The following is a 17,883-nucleotide window of genomic DNA, read 5'->3' as shown; positions in this document are numbered from 1 at the left end:
GGCTGTCAAAAAGTCCATACCCAGGCTCAGGGGAAACATAAACACAAGTAAAAACAGGGAGGGCAAAAAAAAAAAGTTATATTTCAGGAAAATCTTAACACGCAGAGAGGCCATTTGTTGCCTGGCATGTAAGGTGACCTCTGTTACTTTACAGAGGGATTCATGAGGGCGGGAGGAAAAAAACTGTCATTTATTATTTAGCTTGAGCACAAATATGATGATGAGAAGATGATGTTCAACTCTGACTGACCTGGAGTGCTTAGTGTTTTGTTAGGCTTTCTGCTCCTCTGAAATGGCTTTTCAAGCATGCGAGAGAAAAAAGGGTTTTACTCCCCTTCCACCCTCCTCTGACTGCTGTCGCGACAACGCTCTCTGCCTTCGCCTTGCTTTTTGCTTTCACTCACACAAGGCAAAACATTACACCTAGGGTTTTAAAGCACATTTTGACTTGCCAACACAACTGTACACATACAGAAACAGGGTTTGTCTCCTTCAGTAACACTTCCTGGCGATGTTAATGTAAAGGTTGGATATTGATCACTCCAGGGTGTATTAGCCTAGTTACCCCGGAGAGTCAGTGCACTAAAAGAGCGCTCTATCTCCTGGAAGCACTTCCCTGTCATTAAAAACATCCCTGGAGACTTCCCAACATGACAGATGGCATTTAACACAGGTGATAAATGGCAGTGGAAATACTTCACATCCTTAAAACACACCGCAAGCTGAGGAAAATAAAACGATGAGGTTTGGAAAGAATAGTCAAAATGTAATTCTAAATAATGCTTTTGAGGAGGATTCTGCTCTTCAGCGAGATGTTAAATGTATGCGTGATTCAAATAGTCTAACCTTTGCACCAGGTCAGTTCGATTTTGAAATGTTGTAAAAAATATAAGTAAACATAACCAGTGAATACGAACTGATGAGCTTTAGTAATGGTTGAAAAATGTGTTTATAGTTATTAAAGACCTGCAACACAATTAGAAGTTGCCTGGAAATTTGAAAATGGTACCTAAACGTTCTTAATCATCTGAACAAAAGGTTGAATAGTTGTTTCTTTTTGCTCCCTGGTTGCCTCTCAAACCTTAATCTGCCTTCTCAACTTCCAACTAAACATCCTGGGTGACACCATACTCCTCACATGCACAAAATTCATTTCTCTTCTCCATGAAACGTTCAATCACTGTCCACTGACTGCGCCACACTAAACTGCTCTTCTGTCTTGCCACTCCAGGAATGACCGGGAATTATCTACTAACAAATCCTCTTCTTCGACCACAAGGCACTAACAACCCTTATAACACCTTACTGGCTGAGACAGTCGTATGTAACACCCCCACGGCTCCAGTGTTTAACTCGCCAGGTGTGCTTACCTAATACTTTCACCTGCTTTCAGGCTTTTCTTCTCCCTTTGACTATTTTCTTTTCTTTCCTCTGTCTCTTTATTTGAGTGTACAGCAGGCCAAATTTAAAAGCAGGATGTTCTGCAGTATCGCCTTTCCTTCTGAATCATTGTCTCCTAAATACTTGATACAGTACATAGTATGCGCGCACATGTTTTCATGTAGAAAAGAGATTTTTGTGGCTCTTCTCGGCCCACCCTCTGTGTTCTCGTATTTCTCTTATCCAAACTCTAAACGGGACATAATGATTGAGATGGGAAAGAGATACTACATGTTCTGCCTTGAGATAATGTAAACATTGGTTTAGACCTGAAGCTGTAGTATAAACTGCATGATTATTAAGATTTATGCTCCTGAATATGTCAGGTGATTAGTTTTGTTGTGTGTTTTAGAGGGAGCTTTCCCCCTAAAACATGTTCAAGTGCAAGCACAATCTATGTTGCCTAATGCAAATTGACGTAAAGCAACGTTTGCATTACGTTTTCTGTGTATAGATACATTTTGTAATAGCTGATAAACATAAAACCTTTTTAAAAATCATCACATCTCAATAGCACATGGCACTCAAGCATTTCTCACACTGTAAAGACTGTGCTGCAATCATGTTTTCTATTCTACTTTGAAACTGAAATGGCATCTTTTGTCATGTTTTGTGCTTTTCCCCTGTGCTTCCTCTAGTGACCTACAGAGAGACAAGTATGGGAGTAAAACTTAACTTTGCCTATCAAATGTAAATTTATTTCAGCATGCTTTTTAAAAACAACCGAAACCCTGGCACTATCACTTGGTTTACTTTAGGCCATTAACACACACTCAGTGAGCAAGTGGTTCACAAACCTATTCACCCAAATTCGACTCTGATCTGACGACTAATAAAAGATGTATGCATCCATTTGAAGTGATCTTCAAGATCTGACAGCTTTATCGCAAATGCCCATTACTCTGCTTCTCTCCCTCCTCTGCCTAATTTGTGATGCTGACAGACCAAAAATGTGTTGCTTTTACCGACAGAAACAAGCATTTATCAGAGAGGTTTCTCTTTTCTTTCTTTTCTTTTCCCCCAAATTATCTGTCATCCTGTGGCTTTCTGGAGTCTCAGTGTCCAGTAGTATTCCACTCACACCTTTGCAGAGAGTACCTGTCTGGACACTAAATTGCCTCCAAGCAGGCCCAAGCACTTGGATGTCATGGCAGCAGCTGTTTAATTTTCCGTTATTCCCCTTTTTTCTTTCTTGTCATTTTCCCCGAATTTCCAATAGAAAAAGTCGAAACTGAAATGTTCACATGTCTCCTACACTCTCGATCACCGTTTTTTTTAGAAGAGACAAAACACCGCTGTCAAATATCCATTAGTCTTCTTTGTAATTTGTTACGTCTGTTGTTCTTCAAGGAGGCATGTTATCCATAGCAGAGCACATGTTCCTTTATCAGCTCGCTCCATCATAGAATAGCTAATATTTATCTTTATTTCGGCTGTTTTCCATGACCTCCATGCTTTGAGAAATTCCTAACATGACTGCGCGTGACCTCTGCAGCGGCTGTGTTATTCTTGAGCTGTTCTGCTAGTGGCCGTGGTCTCCCTGGGAACTGTCACTGTGACGGAGGCCAAGTGCCGGGCTGCAGGCGAGCTCTGACCTCTGCCAGCTTTGGGTGCACAAGCTGCCAACTTATGGATAGAAAGTGTTCCAACACAAGCAGAAAAAAAAACAACTACAAATTCATAAAAGTAAAAAGCTATTTAACACTTGTTTGTGTTATTTGCTGAACCCTTTGCTCTTGCTAAGTTGCAGTTAAGACTTTTACTTTTCGTTTTCGTTTTTTGTTCTTTTCAGTGATTCTTTTTCATGTTACAATAAATCATTTTACTTTCTTTTGTACATCAGCTGCTCTTAGACCAGATAGCCTGAGCAGACAGACATGATGTGAGTTGTATAAAGTGAGTCTTTTCACCTGCTGTGTGTGGTGATGGTGGAGTGCTGCTTGTGGGCTCCCCTTGTAGTGAGAACAAAGATGGCTGTCCTATGTTGATACATGACTACTTCTCCTCTGTCTGTGTCATCTTTTTACCCATCTCTGTCCTTTCTTTCCCTTTGGCACATCCAACCTATTAGTTGCTAGAACAAACCTGTAAGTGTTGTAGCCTGCCCCTTTGTGGCTTCATACCTGTTGACATCTACTTTTGCCCGATGTGTTGTGATGGTCATTACTGTTTATTAATGTTGTTTGGGATCTTTTTCATTGCTGTGTCACTTTTGTGGCAGACTAAAACACACAATGCTCTGCTTAATACAAAGCCATTTTTAAAAGGGAAAGCCAAAATGTACCTGTGAGAGTAAAATGATTTCTGCATGCATATGTTAAGGATTGTGCCTAACTAACGGATTTATGGCATGGCTTGATTTGACTTGAGTTTTCTGTGTGAAACTGCATCCTAAACAGCATTAAAGTTGTTCCTTTGTTTGATAGTTTTTGGTGTTGACTAATGTAAAATCCCCTCACATCTCCCTCTCTTTGCAGGGCACTCACTGAACCACGTGGTGAGGGATACAAGTGCAATGGATACACTACCGCTAAATGGTAACTTTAACAATAGCTACTCGCTGCGCAATGGGGACTTTGGCAACAGTGTGCAGGTAGTGGACTGCGGCCTCAGTCTGGACGATGCTGCCTTCGAGAAAATGATCATCTCTGAGCTAGTACACAACAACCTGCGTGCCTGTAACAAAATCCACCAACAGCAGCAGCAGCAGCAGCAGCAGCACCACAGTTTACACCACCCACCCCACCACCAGCAGCCCCTGCAGTACCACCATCACCACCACACGGAGCGGCCTCCGCCCAAGGTGACGGTAGTGAGCGGCAGCAGCAGCGAAGACGACGCCATCGTGGCCGACGCTTCGTCTCTGGTGCACGTGGGCGAGGTGGGCCTGGAGCTGCACCATCAGCTGGAGGCTCCGCTCATCCCCCAGCGGACTCACTCGCTTCTGTACGCTCCCCAGAAGAAGGTGAGGACGGATGGGGAAGTGGAAACCTTCGTCAGCGAGCTGACCCCCACCGACCCCGACGACAGTCTGCAGTCCCCCAACAGAGACTCCTTGTACACTAGTATGCCTAATCTGAGAGACTCTCCGAACCCCGAGAGCAGCCCTGACGTGGTGGAGGACCTGTCCCCCTGCAAGGGGAGCGAGAACGAGGACGTTTATTACAAGAGCATGCCCAACTTAGGGTCCGGCCACCAGCTCCAAGCCTATTACCAGATAGGCCGAGGGGGCAGCGATGGTTACATTATTCCTATTACTAAAGATGGGGGCATCCCTGAGGGCGATGTACGGGAAGGACAGATGCAGTTAGTGACAAGCCTTTAAATGTATTTAAATCATCCCCAAATCTCTTCATGCCCTTTAGCAGTCCTGTCCTCTCTAATGAAGTGAAGGGAATTGTTTGTTTTATTTTTGAAGAGAGCGTAGAAGCCCCGTCATACACACTCTCCATTTACAAACATCCTCCTCGAGCTGCATTGCCATCTCCTCCTCCCCAAACGCGCCACTCCCGCCCTCCTCCCTCCCCCCTCCCTGCAGACCTACAGACTTGGTGCACAGTGATGGCAGTGCAAAGTTTTAATGAGACTGTACATAAATTGCAGAGGTACATTTTAAGAGACAAGCCAACTATGTATTTAAATGTGCTGCTGCTGTTAAATAATTGAGACAAATTTAAGGTACGAAAATAAAATAAAAAAAAAAAAAGCATTACTGGCTACATCATATCAGCAATTTCCTGTTCAAAAGGTTGTACATACACTCCCCAACATCCCTGTTGAAGCCTGTTTTTTGTTATTATGTAAACAATACAACACCCCTGGACCAGGACGTGGACTCGATGTTCCTGATCAGACTGTTGGAAAAGGAATATAAGGTCCCGCGTCGCTCTCCTTCACCATGAAGTTGGATTGTATAACCACTAGCAATCAAGCCCCTTCAACTGTACATTGAACTGTTGTCAAGGAAAATGGCTAAAATATATATTTTGTTGTATTGCTAGTGTAAAATAAAAAATCATGGGAAAGCGTAAATATGAAGAAAACTTTTAATTGCAAATTTTAACGTTTGAGAAACTATTGTGTAGAGGTTGCACATATGATATACAGTGTGTTTATGGTTCCAACACTTCATTCATGGTAGTATATTTCAACGTTAAGGCTTATTAAAAGAAAGGAGGATTCAACAAATTACAAAGATGCATTATCACTTTTTCCCACTTGTGAACAGTGTTTTTTGCTAAATGAGTTCCATTGATATCGCCCATCAAAATATGTCTATTTAATTTTTGCCGAAGTGGCATTACTTCAGTAGTATGGGGATGCAAACACCCAGGTAAAGTGATTTATTAATTGCACATTTTGGTGTAATTCTGAATGAAATAGATCTTTTTTTGTGGTAGATTGATGGGCAAGAGCAACTGAATTGAAACCGACTTTTGACAATAAAGTTTCTATCATAAACGTAGTTGTTCCGCCTGGGTTTGGACATTTTATTTATTCAAATCTTTCCAAAAAATGAATGGGAAATGTGTAAATATTTCCCAGCACTGGTAAACATGCTGTACTGTAGCTCATGTTTTTTTATGTAAACATGTTACCAAGGGGCTCATCACTTAAGACTGATGTAAAGTTCAACACTTGTATAACAAATAAAATAAATGTGAGATTTTTGGTCAAATGCCAGTTGCTTTTTAATGTTTTGTGTTTTTGGTACTGTTTGAGTAAACAGGTTTTAATTATTTTAGCTATGGACAAAATACACTTTTGACTCAGGTTATAAGTAAGTCCCAAGCACCTTGAACGATTTATTTTCTGTTCTGCTTTTTTCCTCAACCGCTGCAGTAGAGAGAGCTCATTTCACCGTCTGTGTTAGAGAAGCCAAATCGTTCCATGTGATTCAAAGATGAGAAACTCAGGTAGGAAAATTGCATTATAAATGTTCCTCTGTGTGGTTGTAACACTAATAAAGGTTCAAAAATGACACTGGTTTACAGCATTGTCCACTTAGTATATTTTTGATTGAGCTGCATAGTCCTGGCTCCATTTTTAAAAAAAAAAAGCCCGGCTGTAAGAAATCTTGTAAGATGTTGGCTTTAATGCCGCGTGGGAGTATAGATGTGTCCACGGAGGTTATAAGGGGTCAATGTTACACATGGCTATGGTTGTAGAAATATAGTACATATATGTCCGAGTATGACACGTATTTTCTCTAATTAATGTCTGCTGCTGAAGCCCACAGTCAGTTCCTGTACCGTTTATGCCTCAGGTAATGCTCATTTACGAAGCATTTTAATACAACACCAGTTGTGGCATAGTGACATATCTCAGCAGGGTAGCTGGAAATTGCAGTGTTTACCATTTGGCATTGAAGGAAATGACTCAGAACTTAGCGAAAATGCACTTTATGTCAGAGCCAGTGCACATAATGCTGTGTGGGATGCATGTTGTTTTGACTTTTCCACAATTATGTGACATTTTGTGAAATTATCGGAGGCTACAAATTGTCAGAGAACAATTATGTTCTTTTTTTGTGATCTCTTGTATAGACCCCTTAAATGTCAGTTAGGAATCAAGTGTTGAGGTGATTGTTGACTGTTGGAAATGGCAGACATAATGACGTGCATAATGAGAAAGAAAATCATTGATTTCTATCCTGCGTTTTATCCGTGAATGAGAGCCCAAAAGTTTGATTTTATTATCCATAAACAGAAACCTTTGTTAATATTAACAAATATTAAAAACAAATAGTTTGACAGTCACACAAAATAATTATAAAAATACAATTCATGTAAACGACTAACCTGCTAACTAACCTTATCCAACACAACAACTTTTTGTGTGCAGCATGCTGTGTTAAACTTTAAAAGCTTCTCTGCAGTAAACACTAAAATAAATGTGTCCTTGTCACAAGTTATTCTAACCTTAAAGTTTATCTTTGTTCATTGTTTTTGAGGGCACAGATCACAGAAATCAATTTTCACCAGCATTTTCTGTTTACCTGAAATAGAAAAGATAACTATTCAGTGCGGGGTTCAGTCTAAACAGTCAAATATAAAATCCACATTAAAACACAATCTAACGTTTCCACACCACTAGGTATTAGGTAGTCAGTCTCCTCATATATATATATATATATATAGACAAACAAATAATTGCCAGACCTTTCCTTACCCCTGTCTCTAACTGCAGTTTGTTTATCCTCACACCGTGACCTCAGACGGGGATACACTCGGCTGGTAAGCAGGTTTATTTTCATTATTAAGGGCTGAGAAATATGAGCTCGGATTGGCTATTTGTCTGTGACAGGGAATGTGGACTTGGCACCCTCTAGCTTTGCGTGTGGCCTTCTCTCCAGACATGAGCCTCTCTAATTCCCCGTCTCTTGCTCAGGGAACGACTCGCCCTTTGTCAAACATTGATTCAGAAGTAGGCCAGGAGCCGAGGGGCTGAGGGCCCGGCTGCTCTCACAGAGGGGCGCGTCGGCCCCTGGACACCGAGGAGGAGAGTCCCGTCAGCAGAATCGAGCTGGAGGAGCCAGAGATGGATGTGTTGTTGAGTAAACAGAGGCATGAGACTAATGTGTGTCCAAACATGGATATTTATGATTGTCGAGTCAGAAGTAATTTTCAGCATCTGAGAAATTTCAGTAGGATGTGATGCAATTACATGAAAGATGTTCCGCTTGATGAAAGATTTTTTTTGTTAATCCTAGAATGCACTGATGGTCTTCAACTAGTTCGCTGGGAGACAGAACGACACTTTTCTTTAAACCACTTGGTATGTTGTTCACACAGAAACTTCCTAAAGATTAAATGAACTAATCATCTGTGTAATGCTTTTTGAATGTTTGTTTTTTTTATAAAAGTATGCTGTTCCAAATTATCCAATATTTTATTCAAAAATGTGCAGCATTCATTTATTAGTTGAAAGTGGAGTTTAAGAAGTTCCATCTCAAAGATTGTTGTGGGGTTATCATCAGTAGCCGCTGCAGTAACTCCTGTGAACAGAAAACACAGCACCAATTATAGATGCCATCAACGTGGATAAAAGTGATTGTGTACATGCAAAGGAAAACCTCTCAAGCCACAAACACTAACTGGCAGCGCAAAAGTAACTTCCCAAACTCTTGAAGTCAAAGGGGACTCTTTAACGGCTCACTCTTTTCTTCCCTCAGCCTCTTTTGTCCTGTCCCCAACTTCAAATGTGCAGATTTGCGACCCATGGGCGACTTAGATCCGGTCTCGTCGAGGTGAAAAATCCAATTAACCTGCAGCTCCAGCTGCCTTCGTTATAATTCCCTCCCATAATTATGAAATTACCAGATGCAGGATTTCAAATGAAAAAAGGATGAGAGCGAGTGGCTCAGAAAAAAAGATGAAATAAACTATTCCCTGCCAGTACAATGAGTCTCAATCTACCTCAAGTGGGAACAGCTAATTTGTACGACTGGGTTTCAAGGTGAGACCTGCAGAAGCTCTTGTAATCAGAATAAGAAATATCTTAACAAAGGAAGAGGAAGGATGGATCTTGAAATAGCCATTTAGATGAATGTATAGACCAGCAAGTTATGCATGTGTCCTGTGGCAGTTTATAAAACACATAAGACACATCACATGTGGTTACCCTTCAATAATGCCCATACTTCTGTTTTTTTTTCAAAGAGCTACCATGATTTTAACTCACTAAACATTAAAAACCTTGAGCTACTCTAGCACACTAGCAATAGCCATTGATTCCTCTACTATTAATTTAGGTGCTGGTTTCCTGCAAAAATAAACAATTGAACTCCTTGTGTAGTGATTGCATTGACTGGTCCGTCCGACAGGAAAGAAACAGATAATGTTGAAAGAATATTTCAAAATCTGTAATATTAAATATTGACTCATTTATCAGAAACATATCATACTAATGTATGCAGCACATTACACATCAGGAACAGCCAATAGAGTATAACAATTTCCCCACGTAATGTTATGAGTTATCACGTTGTTTCTCAGTAAATAGGCCCGATGCATTCTTTACTCGTGTTCAGTTCCTTCGCAGCAGAGAGAGAGTCTGTCATATCAGTAAATCTAACCATCGTCTGATAAACTCGCTGGAGGGAAGCCTCAAGCAATAACGACGGGATCTCCTGCCGGGTACAAGCTTCTGCAGACTGCAGGCCAATATAGATAACTCCCACACTGCTCCCCTGTATGCCCAGACTCATGCAAACTAATCCATTATGCTGCTTTATCACACAGCATCAACATCTCCATTCCTCATTCAGCAAGAAGAGAAGGAATAAGTAACAACTTAATGGCCGCTTACCTTCACTTTTTGTTTTGCTAGGGTACCCACTTACATCGTAACACTCAAAGTGCTGCTGTTGTTGTAATAAGCAAGTTTGGAGTCATAAGAAAACACACTTCAACTTCAAATTGAATCGGGCCAGCAATCTCAGATATCTACATTTCAACAAAGCCGACGCAAGTCACAGACGCAACTGAAGTTTGTTACCTTTCCTCACGGGAAGATATGATTGTTCCAGCTGAAGATTAGATGAAATGTAACCGGGAGTGTCATGTAAATGGGAACTCAATAACCAATGGGTATCTTTCATATCAAAGAACCTTTGAGCAACATGCTGAGCCTCTGTCTGTTCTCTATGTGCTGAAAGCCTTCATAAGAGCAGGTACTGCTTAAAATGTGTATTAACAGATTCATGAACGAATAACATCGCCCACCATTTGAATCGTCCCGAGGAATGGACACATCTTAATGTGAAGGTCACTACAGTGCATATGTTTATACTTAAGCAGAAATAAAGGAGAATCAATAATACAACAAACCTGGCCATGCTCCAGTAAAATATAATCATAAATTATTTGCTAAAACAGGTTGTAATACTTGTAACTGCAAGCTAATGCAAGTCTAATGAAAACATGGATTTGTGAATTGTACTTATTAATGCAAAAATATGCATCAGATGTTCTCTTTCCAATGATTAAGGCATAAGGATCTATTGACTGGAATGGCCATGTCTCATCAAGCCCCACGCCTACGAGTCGTTCGCAGTGGGACACAAATGAGATCCATAAATCCGGCGAGGGGCCGAGGTTTGGTGTTTATAATTGATAAGTAGAGGGAACACAGTTGACCTTGACTACAGGTGTGCAGTGGAACTGAATATTGATTCAGAGTTTGCTTGCTGGTGGCGAAGGTGCAAGGAGACTATGAAGACAAGATATAAAATATATTATGAATGTCTCAGTTGGACTGTTTCTCATTAAGATTCAGGAGGGCCTTTGCTGGAAGAACCTTGTCATGCTAATCCTGGCCAAGCGGTCCCACAGGGTCCCGCAACTGTGAGCGAGCATACATCTCCAAGAACAATTTTTTGTATGTGATCTTTCTCATATTGCCTCCTTCACCTTTGTGTTGTCATTGTCCTATTTGTGTAGTAGTTTGTCTTCGTCAAATAATCTGTTAAAATGCCAAAATGCAAATCGTGCTCCACTTCTATTCTCAGCCTAAAGAGGGAAATCATTTTCCCAGCATGTATTCTTTTGAGGATTAGTATGGATTCAACAAGTGTTAAGAATGACTATTGGTTATTAAATAATTTAGATAGAGCTTTTTTTATATAATGAATAATAATCTAGTTCACATGCTGGACCTAAAGCAATGAAGAAGATAAACCCATCGGAGAAAACAAAGAGAAGAAAACACTGTAGGTTTGCATTTTAATTTAACGTCTAGAGCTGCAGGTCACTTTCAATAGAGTGAAGCATTGTGAGATCTAATCTGATTTCATTTTATTAAAATGAGAATGCATCAATGAATCAAATACAACAGTTTATGTCACCCATGGCCGCTCTGCTGCCAGGCTATTTGTGCATATAGATTTAATTGAATGTCTGCGTATTTGAAAAAAAGCAATTTTGAAAATATAGATTTGAGAATCAGCTTCGAGTAAAGATTTAATACTGACCATACACTAAGTTCTTGCTTTCTGAAGCAAATGTGAGATTGATCCAAGGATGTTATAAGTATTATACTTACTTTACGTGTCATAAGCCAAATGATCCTGAAAATCTTCCTGCATTTCTTTCATTGTTAGTGGCAAGCCCTGAAATCTATCCTCAGTACATTTCTGAGCTGATGAAATTACTGACATGACCTTTAAAGCTTCCTGTTTAAACTTTGTGTCTGATGTCTTACAATTGACAATAAGATGTCTTGCCATTCATGTAAATTACATCTCAGATGCAATGGATCACATTGCAGATAGGAAGAGGGGTAAAGCATTATGTTGACCGAAAAAGGGAGGACAAGCAATTAATGATATCTGAGCAGGGGTTTCATATCTCCAACAATCAAAAATAGATCTAAATGATCAGGTGGTCTGACGTCAGGGAAGCTTCCGCCTTCCCAGACATTTCTCTGCTAATACTGCAAAGTAAATTGCTTTGAGCTTATTTGTGATAATCATAGTATTGACACTCAGCGCTATCAATGGTGCACATTACATGTCCGAGCAGAGGCCCTGGAAATAGACTTTTAATTTGAATGTATTTCAATAACGTTGAGTGTAATGGATTATGGAGACGCTGCCGCCTGATTGATTGCTTTCACCCTTTATGTAGAGCACAAGTCGGGCCGCCGCTGCAGATGTCCTTCCTGGGATAGCTTTTTAATGACGGGCTGTGGCCTGACTTTGCAACTCGATGCAGGAGCCTACGGTGCAGTGCAGTCATTATGCTAAATGAACATAGTGCTGTCTGTCTTGTGGGGACCTACGATATTTCCTCCCAGCACACGCACTGTTCAAACGCAATAAAGCAGAGCCAGGGGGATCCCAACAGATGTTGAATGGCTGTTTTGTCTTGAGTACGTCGGGGGCTTTTTAACTTGAAGGTGATATCAAGAGTCACATTACGACTCACGATGATGTTATAGCTCACAGCTGTGGCTGGCAGATCAGTGAAATTAGCTCTTTCGTTGATATTTCGAAGGACCATCAGGTCTTTTGTTGTTGTTGTGGGAGGAACTATGTTTGAAATCAAACATTCGTATAAATCTGCAGGTCGTGTTAAAGGGTTAATTGGGGTAGGGCAGGAACAAAGTGTGGAACAAGACTAACAAACAGCTTTTTAGCCCGGTAGGCATGCAAGGTTAAGCGCCTAAATTCCAGGGACCACCGAGGCCAAAAACCAGATGCTGTCACTTCCCACACAGAAAAAGGTGTTTTGGTATAAAAGCAGTGACTGATGGGCATAGACTTTTCACAGCTGATCCTCAAATAGCCTTTAAATGGGGCCATTTAATAGCATAACTGCCAATGCACCTTCTGCATTAAGTTTGTAAAGTTGCTGATGCCATGTTGAGATTTGTTCTGGGATGGAAAGCTAAGCCACTTACATTGGTATTCACAGGGCAGCCGCTGTATCTGCAGGGTCCGTCTTTATGTGGCCAGTGTGCCAGCAGCACTGGAGGACAACCAGATGCAGAGAATCACAAGTTGAACCCAGGCCACAGCCAAGGTATCATCATGTGTCATCTGGGTAGACGTGTCAATTGAAGTGTGCCGCATGCAATGTGTTGTGCCTTGAGCAGCACTCCCTGCATTAATTTCCTGTTGAGTTCAAAGTGTTTGTCACCCTGTGTCAGTCACATCGCCGGCTTCCTCCTCTCTGCTCAGGGACCTCGTAGCGATTGCAGGAAACGTTGTTTTCCCTCAACAGTACACTGGGTCACTTGGTCGATAGTGGCAGAGGTCCACTAGGGTCAGGGCGGCTGACAGGGGTGCCCACTGTTACCACGGCATGATCAAATGCTCAGAGGACTTACGACTCTCTAAGGAAGGAGAGATGTAGAGACTGATGAGTGAGGCAGGAGGTAAAAGCAGTCAAGTCTAACCAAATCTCCTCTCTGCTGGGATCAATACATAATGGCCATGTGAAAGTGCAAGGCTGGTGGGCAAACTAGACGGCTAGACGAAACAAAAGTCCACTTGATTGAAACAGCACTGCATATTAACCAGAACCTCTTGTACATATTTGCTCAAAGGCATTAATCAACAGAGGATAGTCTACTCTGAATAATAAGCGAGGTGATTATGCAGCATTGAAACGCCGCTCTAGTTGGTGATTCTTGGCATGAGATGGTTTACAAGCCACTTGTTGGTTGAAAGTGATACAACAACACCAATTGTAAAACACAATTGTAAATCAGTGAGCAATCAGTGTGTTTCATATACCTTGAATGTTGTGGCTTTATTTAGAATCTGCGAGAAATCAGAGATTGATGAAATGAATGAAGCTAGAAAACAACATTTTAGTATTCGAATCACTGTTTTGAGAATTTTAACTTAATCAACATGCCAAATGACTGTGTCATTACATTTGTCTAAAAAAAAAGAAATATCAATGATATCTCGGATCTTAAATGTAATGTTTTATTAGTATTACCATGCCCCACAAACTATAATAATCATTGCATGATTTATGGAATGTGCTATTTTCGTAATCACTCATTGTAAAAATGATTTTGTGCCTGACAATACTGATATTATTCTGTCTTTCCTTGTAGCCACTGAAAAAGGTTCCTCAGTTGACAGTCAATGCAATGATTTATTGTGTATTCACCTTCACCCAACAGCTGTCCCCACAACTCATTTTATCTTTTAACACCCAATGCAAGCTGATTCACAGTGAAAGTAACAAACAGTAAATAAAACACTGTCTGACAGCAGACTCGGAACAATTTAGTGTACTTGTAAAGCACCTCAGTTCAATAACAGCACAAATCTGCCAACCTCAGAAAAAGCATTGACTCGTAATATCTATATAATTGGCACTGATTTGTAATCCGACACCTTCCAGTGCCATTTGCTATTCGACAGTGGGCATGATAATGAAAAGGTATAATTTTAACACATCCTGTAATTAACTTCATGAATATATATTGGTTTGTTAGTTCTTTCAGCATCTTAGATTTTCACCTTTGCATCTAATCAACACCCTCAGCAGCAACTCAGTGTTATTAAGCCACCACCCAGGAGAAGAAACTGCTGACTTGTCTTTTCATAGTAACACCACATTTCTCTGCATACAAAAATGACTTTTTATTACGAGTAAGCCAAATCTCTCAAGATAAAGTTGACGGACTGAGACAGTGTCATTCTCAAAGTTCCTTGACTTCTCATACTGAGTGACAATGATCGTCTCAAATCCGCCCCACGGGACAGCAGCGCTCGAAGTAATGGAGATAAGCGCTAATTGGGGTCATATACTCCAAGCTTAATTCCCCAGCCTTTATAAAATCATGTACACGGTATCATGAGTCTGCTCGGAGACAATCTGGAGAATCCATTACATCATTTAGAAAACGTTGAAAGCAGTCAATTAATATTATAACAACCATGCTGTGAGCAAGCCACCTAAAAAAATGAAAAGGAAGTAATGAAAGTATTAGCAGGGATTATGAAATGCATCTTGTAACAGAGCAGGAAGGTGACAGGACTCTCCCACAACTCATTCCTAGAATATGTAAACTGGTGATAGATGATTAAAAGACAAGTTAGAATTTTTGTGTTTCAGTGCACATAACCTTTTACAAAAAAGGAAATATTTACATGTTGGTGAATACATATCCATCAAGTTTTTATTCAACTTGATGGGTAAGTGGGAAATCATCAATACTTGGCACTGGAAGCTTGTCCTGTCAATTAACGCAGATGCTAGCTAGGGAAGAATAATATCTCTGAGGAGGCGTCTCTCTCTCAGAACTGCAGGCGTGCAATATATGCTGTGTGTATACATTAAACAACATGTGAGAATTATAACATGGAAAATCCAAAATCCAACATTAAACTTGTGTTGATGTGTTTTCCTGCTTCATTTCAATCAGGAAAAATGAGTTCAAGACCAACAAATAGTATATTTGCTTGATTATCCAACTTTATTTCTAAACTTGGATTCAAATTAAGAAGACATTTAAGATTTTGAGTATTTATTTTCTTTATTTTCTTTATTGCATTTTGTTTTTAAGTAGATTCGGTTGGGTCATTGAATGTTGTCAAATGTGGGAATGAATAACCACTCTATGGGTTCTGGTTCTATGTTGAACCTGATTTGACTCACATGTCAGACACTATGTAGGTCAGTCAGAATGCTAGATCTGAAAGTGGAGTAGATTGAGTCTTTAAGTAATATAAAAGTAAAGAAACAACATCAGAGACATCACTTCAGCAACACCTTAGAAGTGGTATGTGATCTCCTTTTCTTTTTAAACTAAATTATAAATGTGACTCTTATGTTAGCTCAGTTCAGTTTTTAGTTCCTTTTTACCTATGACATGTTTTTAATGTTAATAATAAACCCTATACCAAAGCATTAACATTGAACAAACAATAAAACCCAACTTATTTAGTCAACATCAGATGACTTTCCCAGTTTCCTTCAGATTTGACTCTCTGCCCCAGGTAGCTCCTCTGGGTCAGTCAGCGTCCATCTGTGCCCTCTGCATGTCCAAAACCTCCAGATTCTCTGGCTTTGTGCCTTTCAATCACTGTCTCATCATGTTATCACAGACAAATGGCTCTCTGGATACCACAGGATACTGCAGGTTCTGCTTACAACAATAATTACCACTGTCGTCATAAGGTATAGAAGTAGAATCTAAAATAAGAACAAGCCAAGGATTGAAAACATGTGTTTCATTAATAGAAACATTTGTGGCTTTCATGCAGAAATGTATTGAAATGAGGAGTCATTTGTATTGAAAATAACTTCTGGTGATATTCTGTGTTTGACTTTTAAACAAATCATACTGTATGACAATTCAAACCAACAATGAGTTCAGCCAAACATTTGTGTGTTCACCGTCTGATACAGTTGAAGTTACATTTGGAGATTTGATCAGTCTCCAAAAATATAGATCATCAGCAGCCTTATCCTTCAATTACATAGAAACCCAGGCTAATCTCACTACTTCAAAATCTATGCAAAAAAAAAATAACCTGCCAATTATGGTAAGTAGCAAAAATGTCACAAAATCAAAACTACCCCTTTTTAAGGTTACAATTAGCATTAGGTGAAGGTCAAGGTTAGAACCTGCAGGTGAAACACAGCAAATCACAAGTGAAGGCATTGATTTTCATTACGATTTGCCTTGCAAACCTTTGCTGCTTTAATTTGCATTGCTGGAAAGAAATAGCTGGGGGGGAGTCTCTTCTGTGTTGCATTGTGACACTGCCACAAGCCGGAGCACAACCTGAAACCAAAGGTTATATTGTTTTTAAATTAAGGGTTAAAGAATGTGACTTGTTGTTTTAGTGCATTTAAGCTGCAAATGTCTGCATGATTCTGGATAGAGAACAGACAGTCCTCACGAGTGTGTGTGTGTGTGTGTGTGTGTGTGTGTGTGTGTGTGTGTGTGTGTGTGTGTGTGTGTGTGTGTGTGTGTGTGTGTGTGTGTGTGTGTGTGTGTGTGTGTGTGTGTGTGTGTGTGGTGTGTGTGTGTGTGTGTGTGTGTGTGTGTGTGTGTGTGTGTGTGTGTGTGTGTGTGTGTGTGTGTGTGTGTGTGTGTGTGTGTGTGTGTGTGAGCTTGTGTCTGCAGCCGTCACAGGACACAGATGAGCGGGGAGTATCGGGTCACTGTGAACCCACAGAGAACAGAGAGGAGAGGAAAGAGGGAGGCTAATGTGGAAATGAAGTGTCATTGTAATTCACCTTCATTAGCCAGAGTCACCACACGTTCTCACCCGGCCTAAGTGTAGTTAACCATCTCAGCTGTCGCCGTGCATAATGACAAAGTACAGCAAATGGAGAGAGACACAGGGTGACACTCGCCTTGGGAGGGAGTGACTGTTGCAGAATATCGTCCCTCATCAGTCATTTATTAGCCATTTTATCACTGCTGTCAGAGGGGAAAAAACTACAGCAACTTTAGTTCTTAAAGTTTGTCTGTTCTGATTCAGAGTCGAGGTCGCAGTGTACTTACTGCAGTGACATATTTGTTAAGATAATAAAGGAGCTCTTTGGTTTGCATTTAGTTTCAAAATATAGTGTCGACCAGGGTTTTAATCTTTACGGTGTGTGTGTGTGTGTGTGTGTGTGTGTGTGTGTGTGTGTGTGTGTGTGTGTGTGTGTGTGTGTGTGTGTGTGTGTGTGTGTGTGTGTGTGTGTGTGTGTGTGTGTGTGTGTGTGTGTGTGTGTGTGTGTGTGTGTGTGTGTGTGTGTGTGTGTGTGTGTGTGTGTGTGTGTGCATCCGTCAAAGACATGAGGTCCTGGGCTGAGGTGTTTTTCTGTCCATCGACTGGATTAAGACAGATGTGCAGTGGATACAACCCTGAACAGGTATAAGCAGGTAGAGACAATGTGTTAATGGAATGATAATGAGTGTGTGATAGGAACTCCCTCTAGCATGAACGTGATATTATCCTTTGCAGGCCATTTA

General features: G+C 40.5%; 1 protein-coding gene across 13 annotated transcripts in view; it reads left to right on the top strand.

The window, feature by feature from the left end:
- Nucleotides 1-5,905, top strand: part of adgrl2a (adhesion G protein-coupled receptor L2a) — a 100,697-nt gene extending 94,792 nt beyond the window's left edge. For 3 of the 13 annotated variants that reach the window (XM_034080962.1, XM_034080945.1, XM_071202875.1), the window contains 3 exons: nucleotides 1,232-1,360; nucleotides 2,079-2,096; nucleotides 3,918-5,905. In XM_034080962.1, the coding sequence (XP_033936853.1) occupies nucleotides 1,232-1,360; nucleotides 2,079-2,096; nucleotides 3,918-4,765 (995 nt within the window). In that variant the 3' untranslated portion in view covers nucleotides 4,766-5,905. Of the gene's footprint in view, nucleotides 1-1,231; nucleotides 1,361-2,078; nucleotides 2,097-3,283; nucleotides 3,337-3,511; nucleotides 3,528-3,917 lie in introns of those variants that run through there. The other 10 variants (XM_034080961.1, XM_034080960.1, XM_071202868.1 and 7 more) reach the window with 9 other exon arrangements.
- The last annotated feature ends 11,978 nt before the right edge of the window (nucleotides 5,906-17,883 follow it).

This window comes from Pseudochaenichthys georgianus, chromosome 4 (genome assembly GCF_902827115.2).
Source record: "Pseudochaenichthys georgianus chromosome 4, fPseGeo1.2, whole genome shotgun sequence".
Taxonomy (NCBI): domain Eukaryota; kingdom Metazoa; phylum Chordata; class Actinopteri; order Perciformes; family Channichthyidae; genus Pseudochaenichthys; species Pseudochaenichthys georgianus.
Note: the sequence above shows the minus strand (reverse complement) of the source record. Positions and strands in the feature narration are given on the sequence as shown.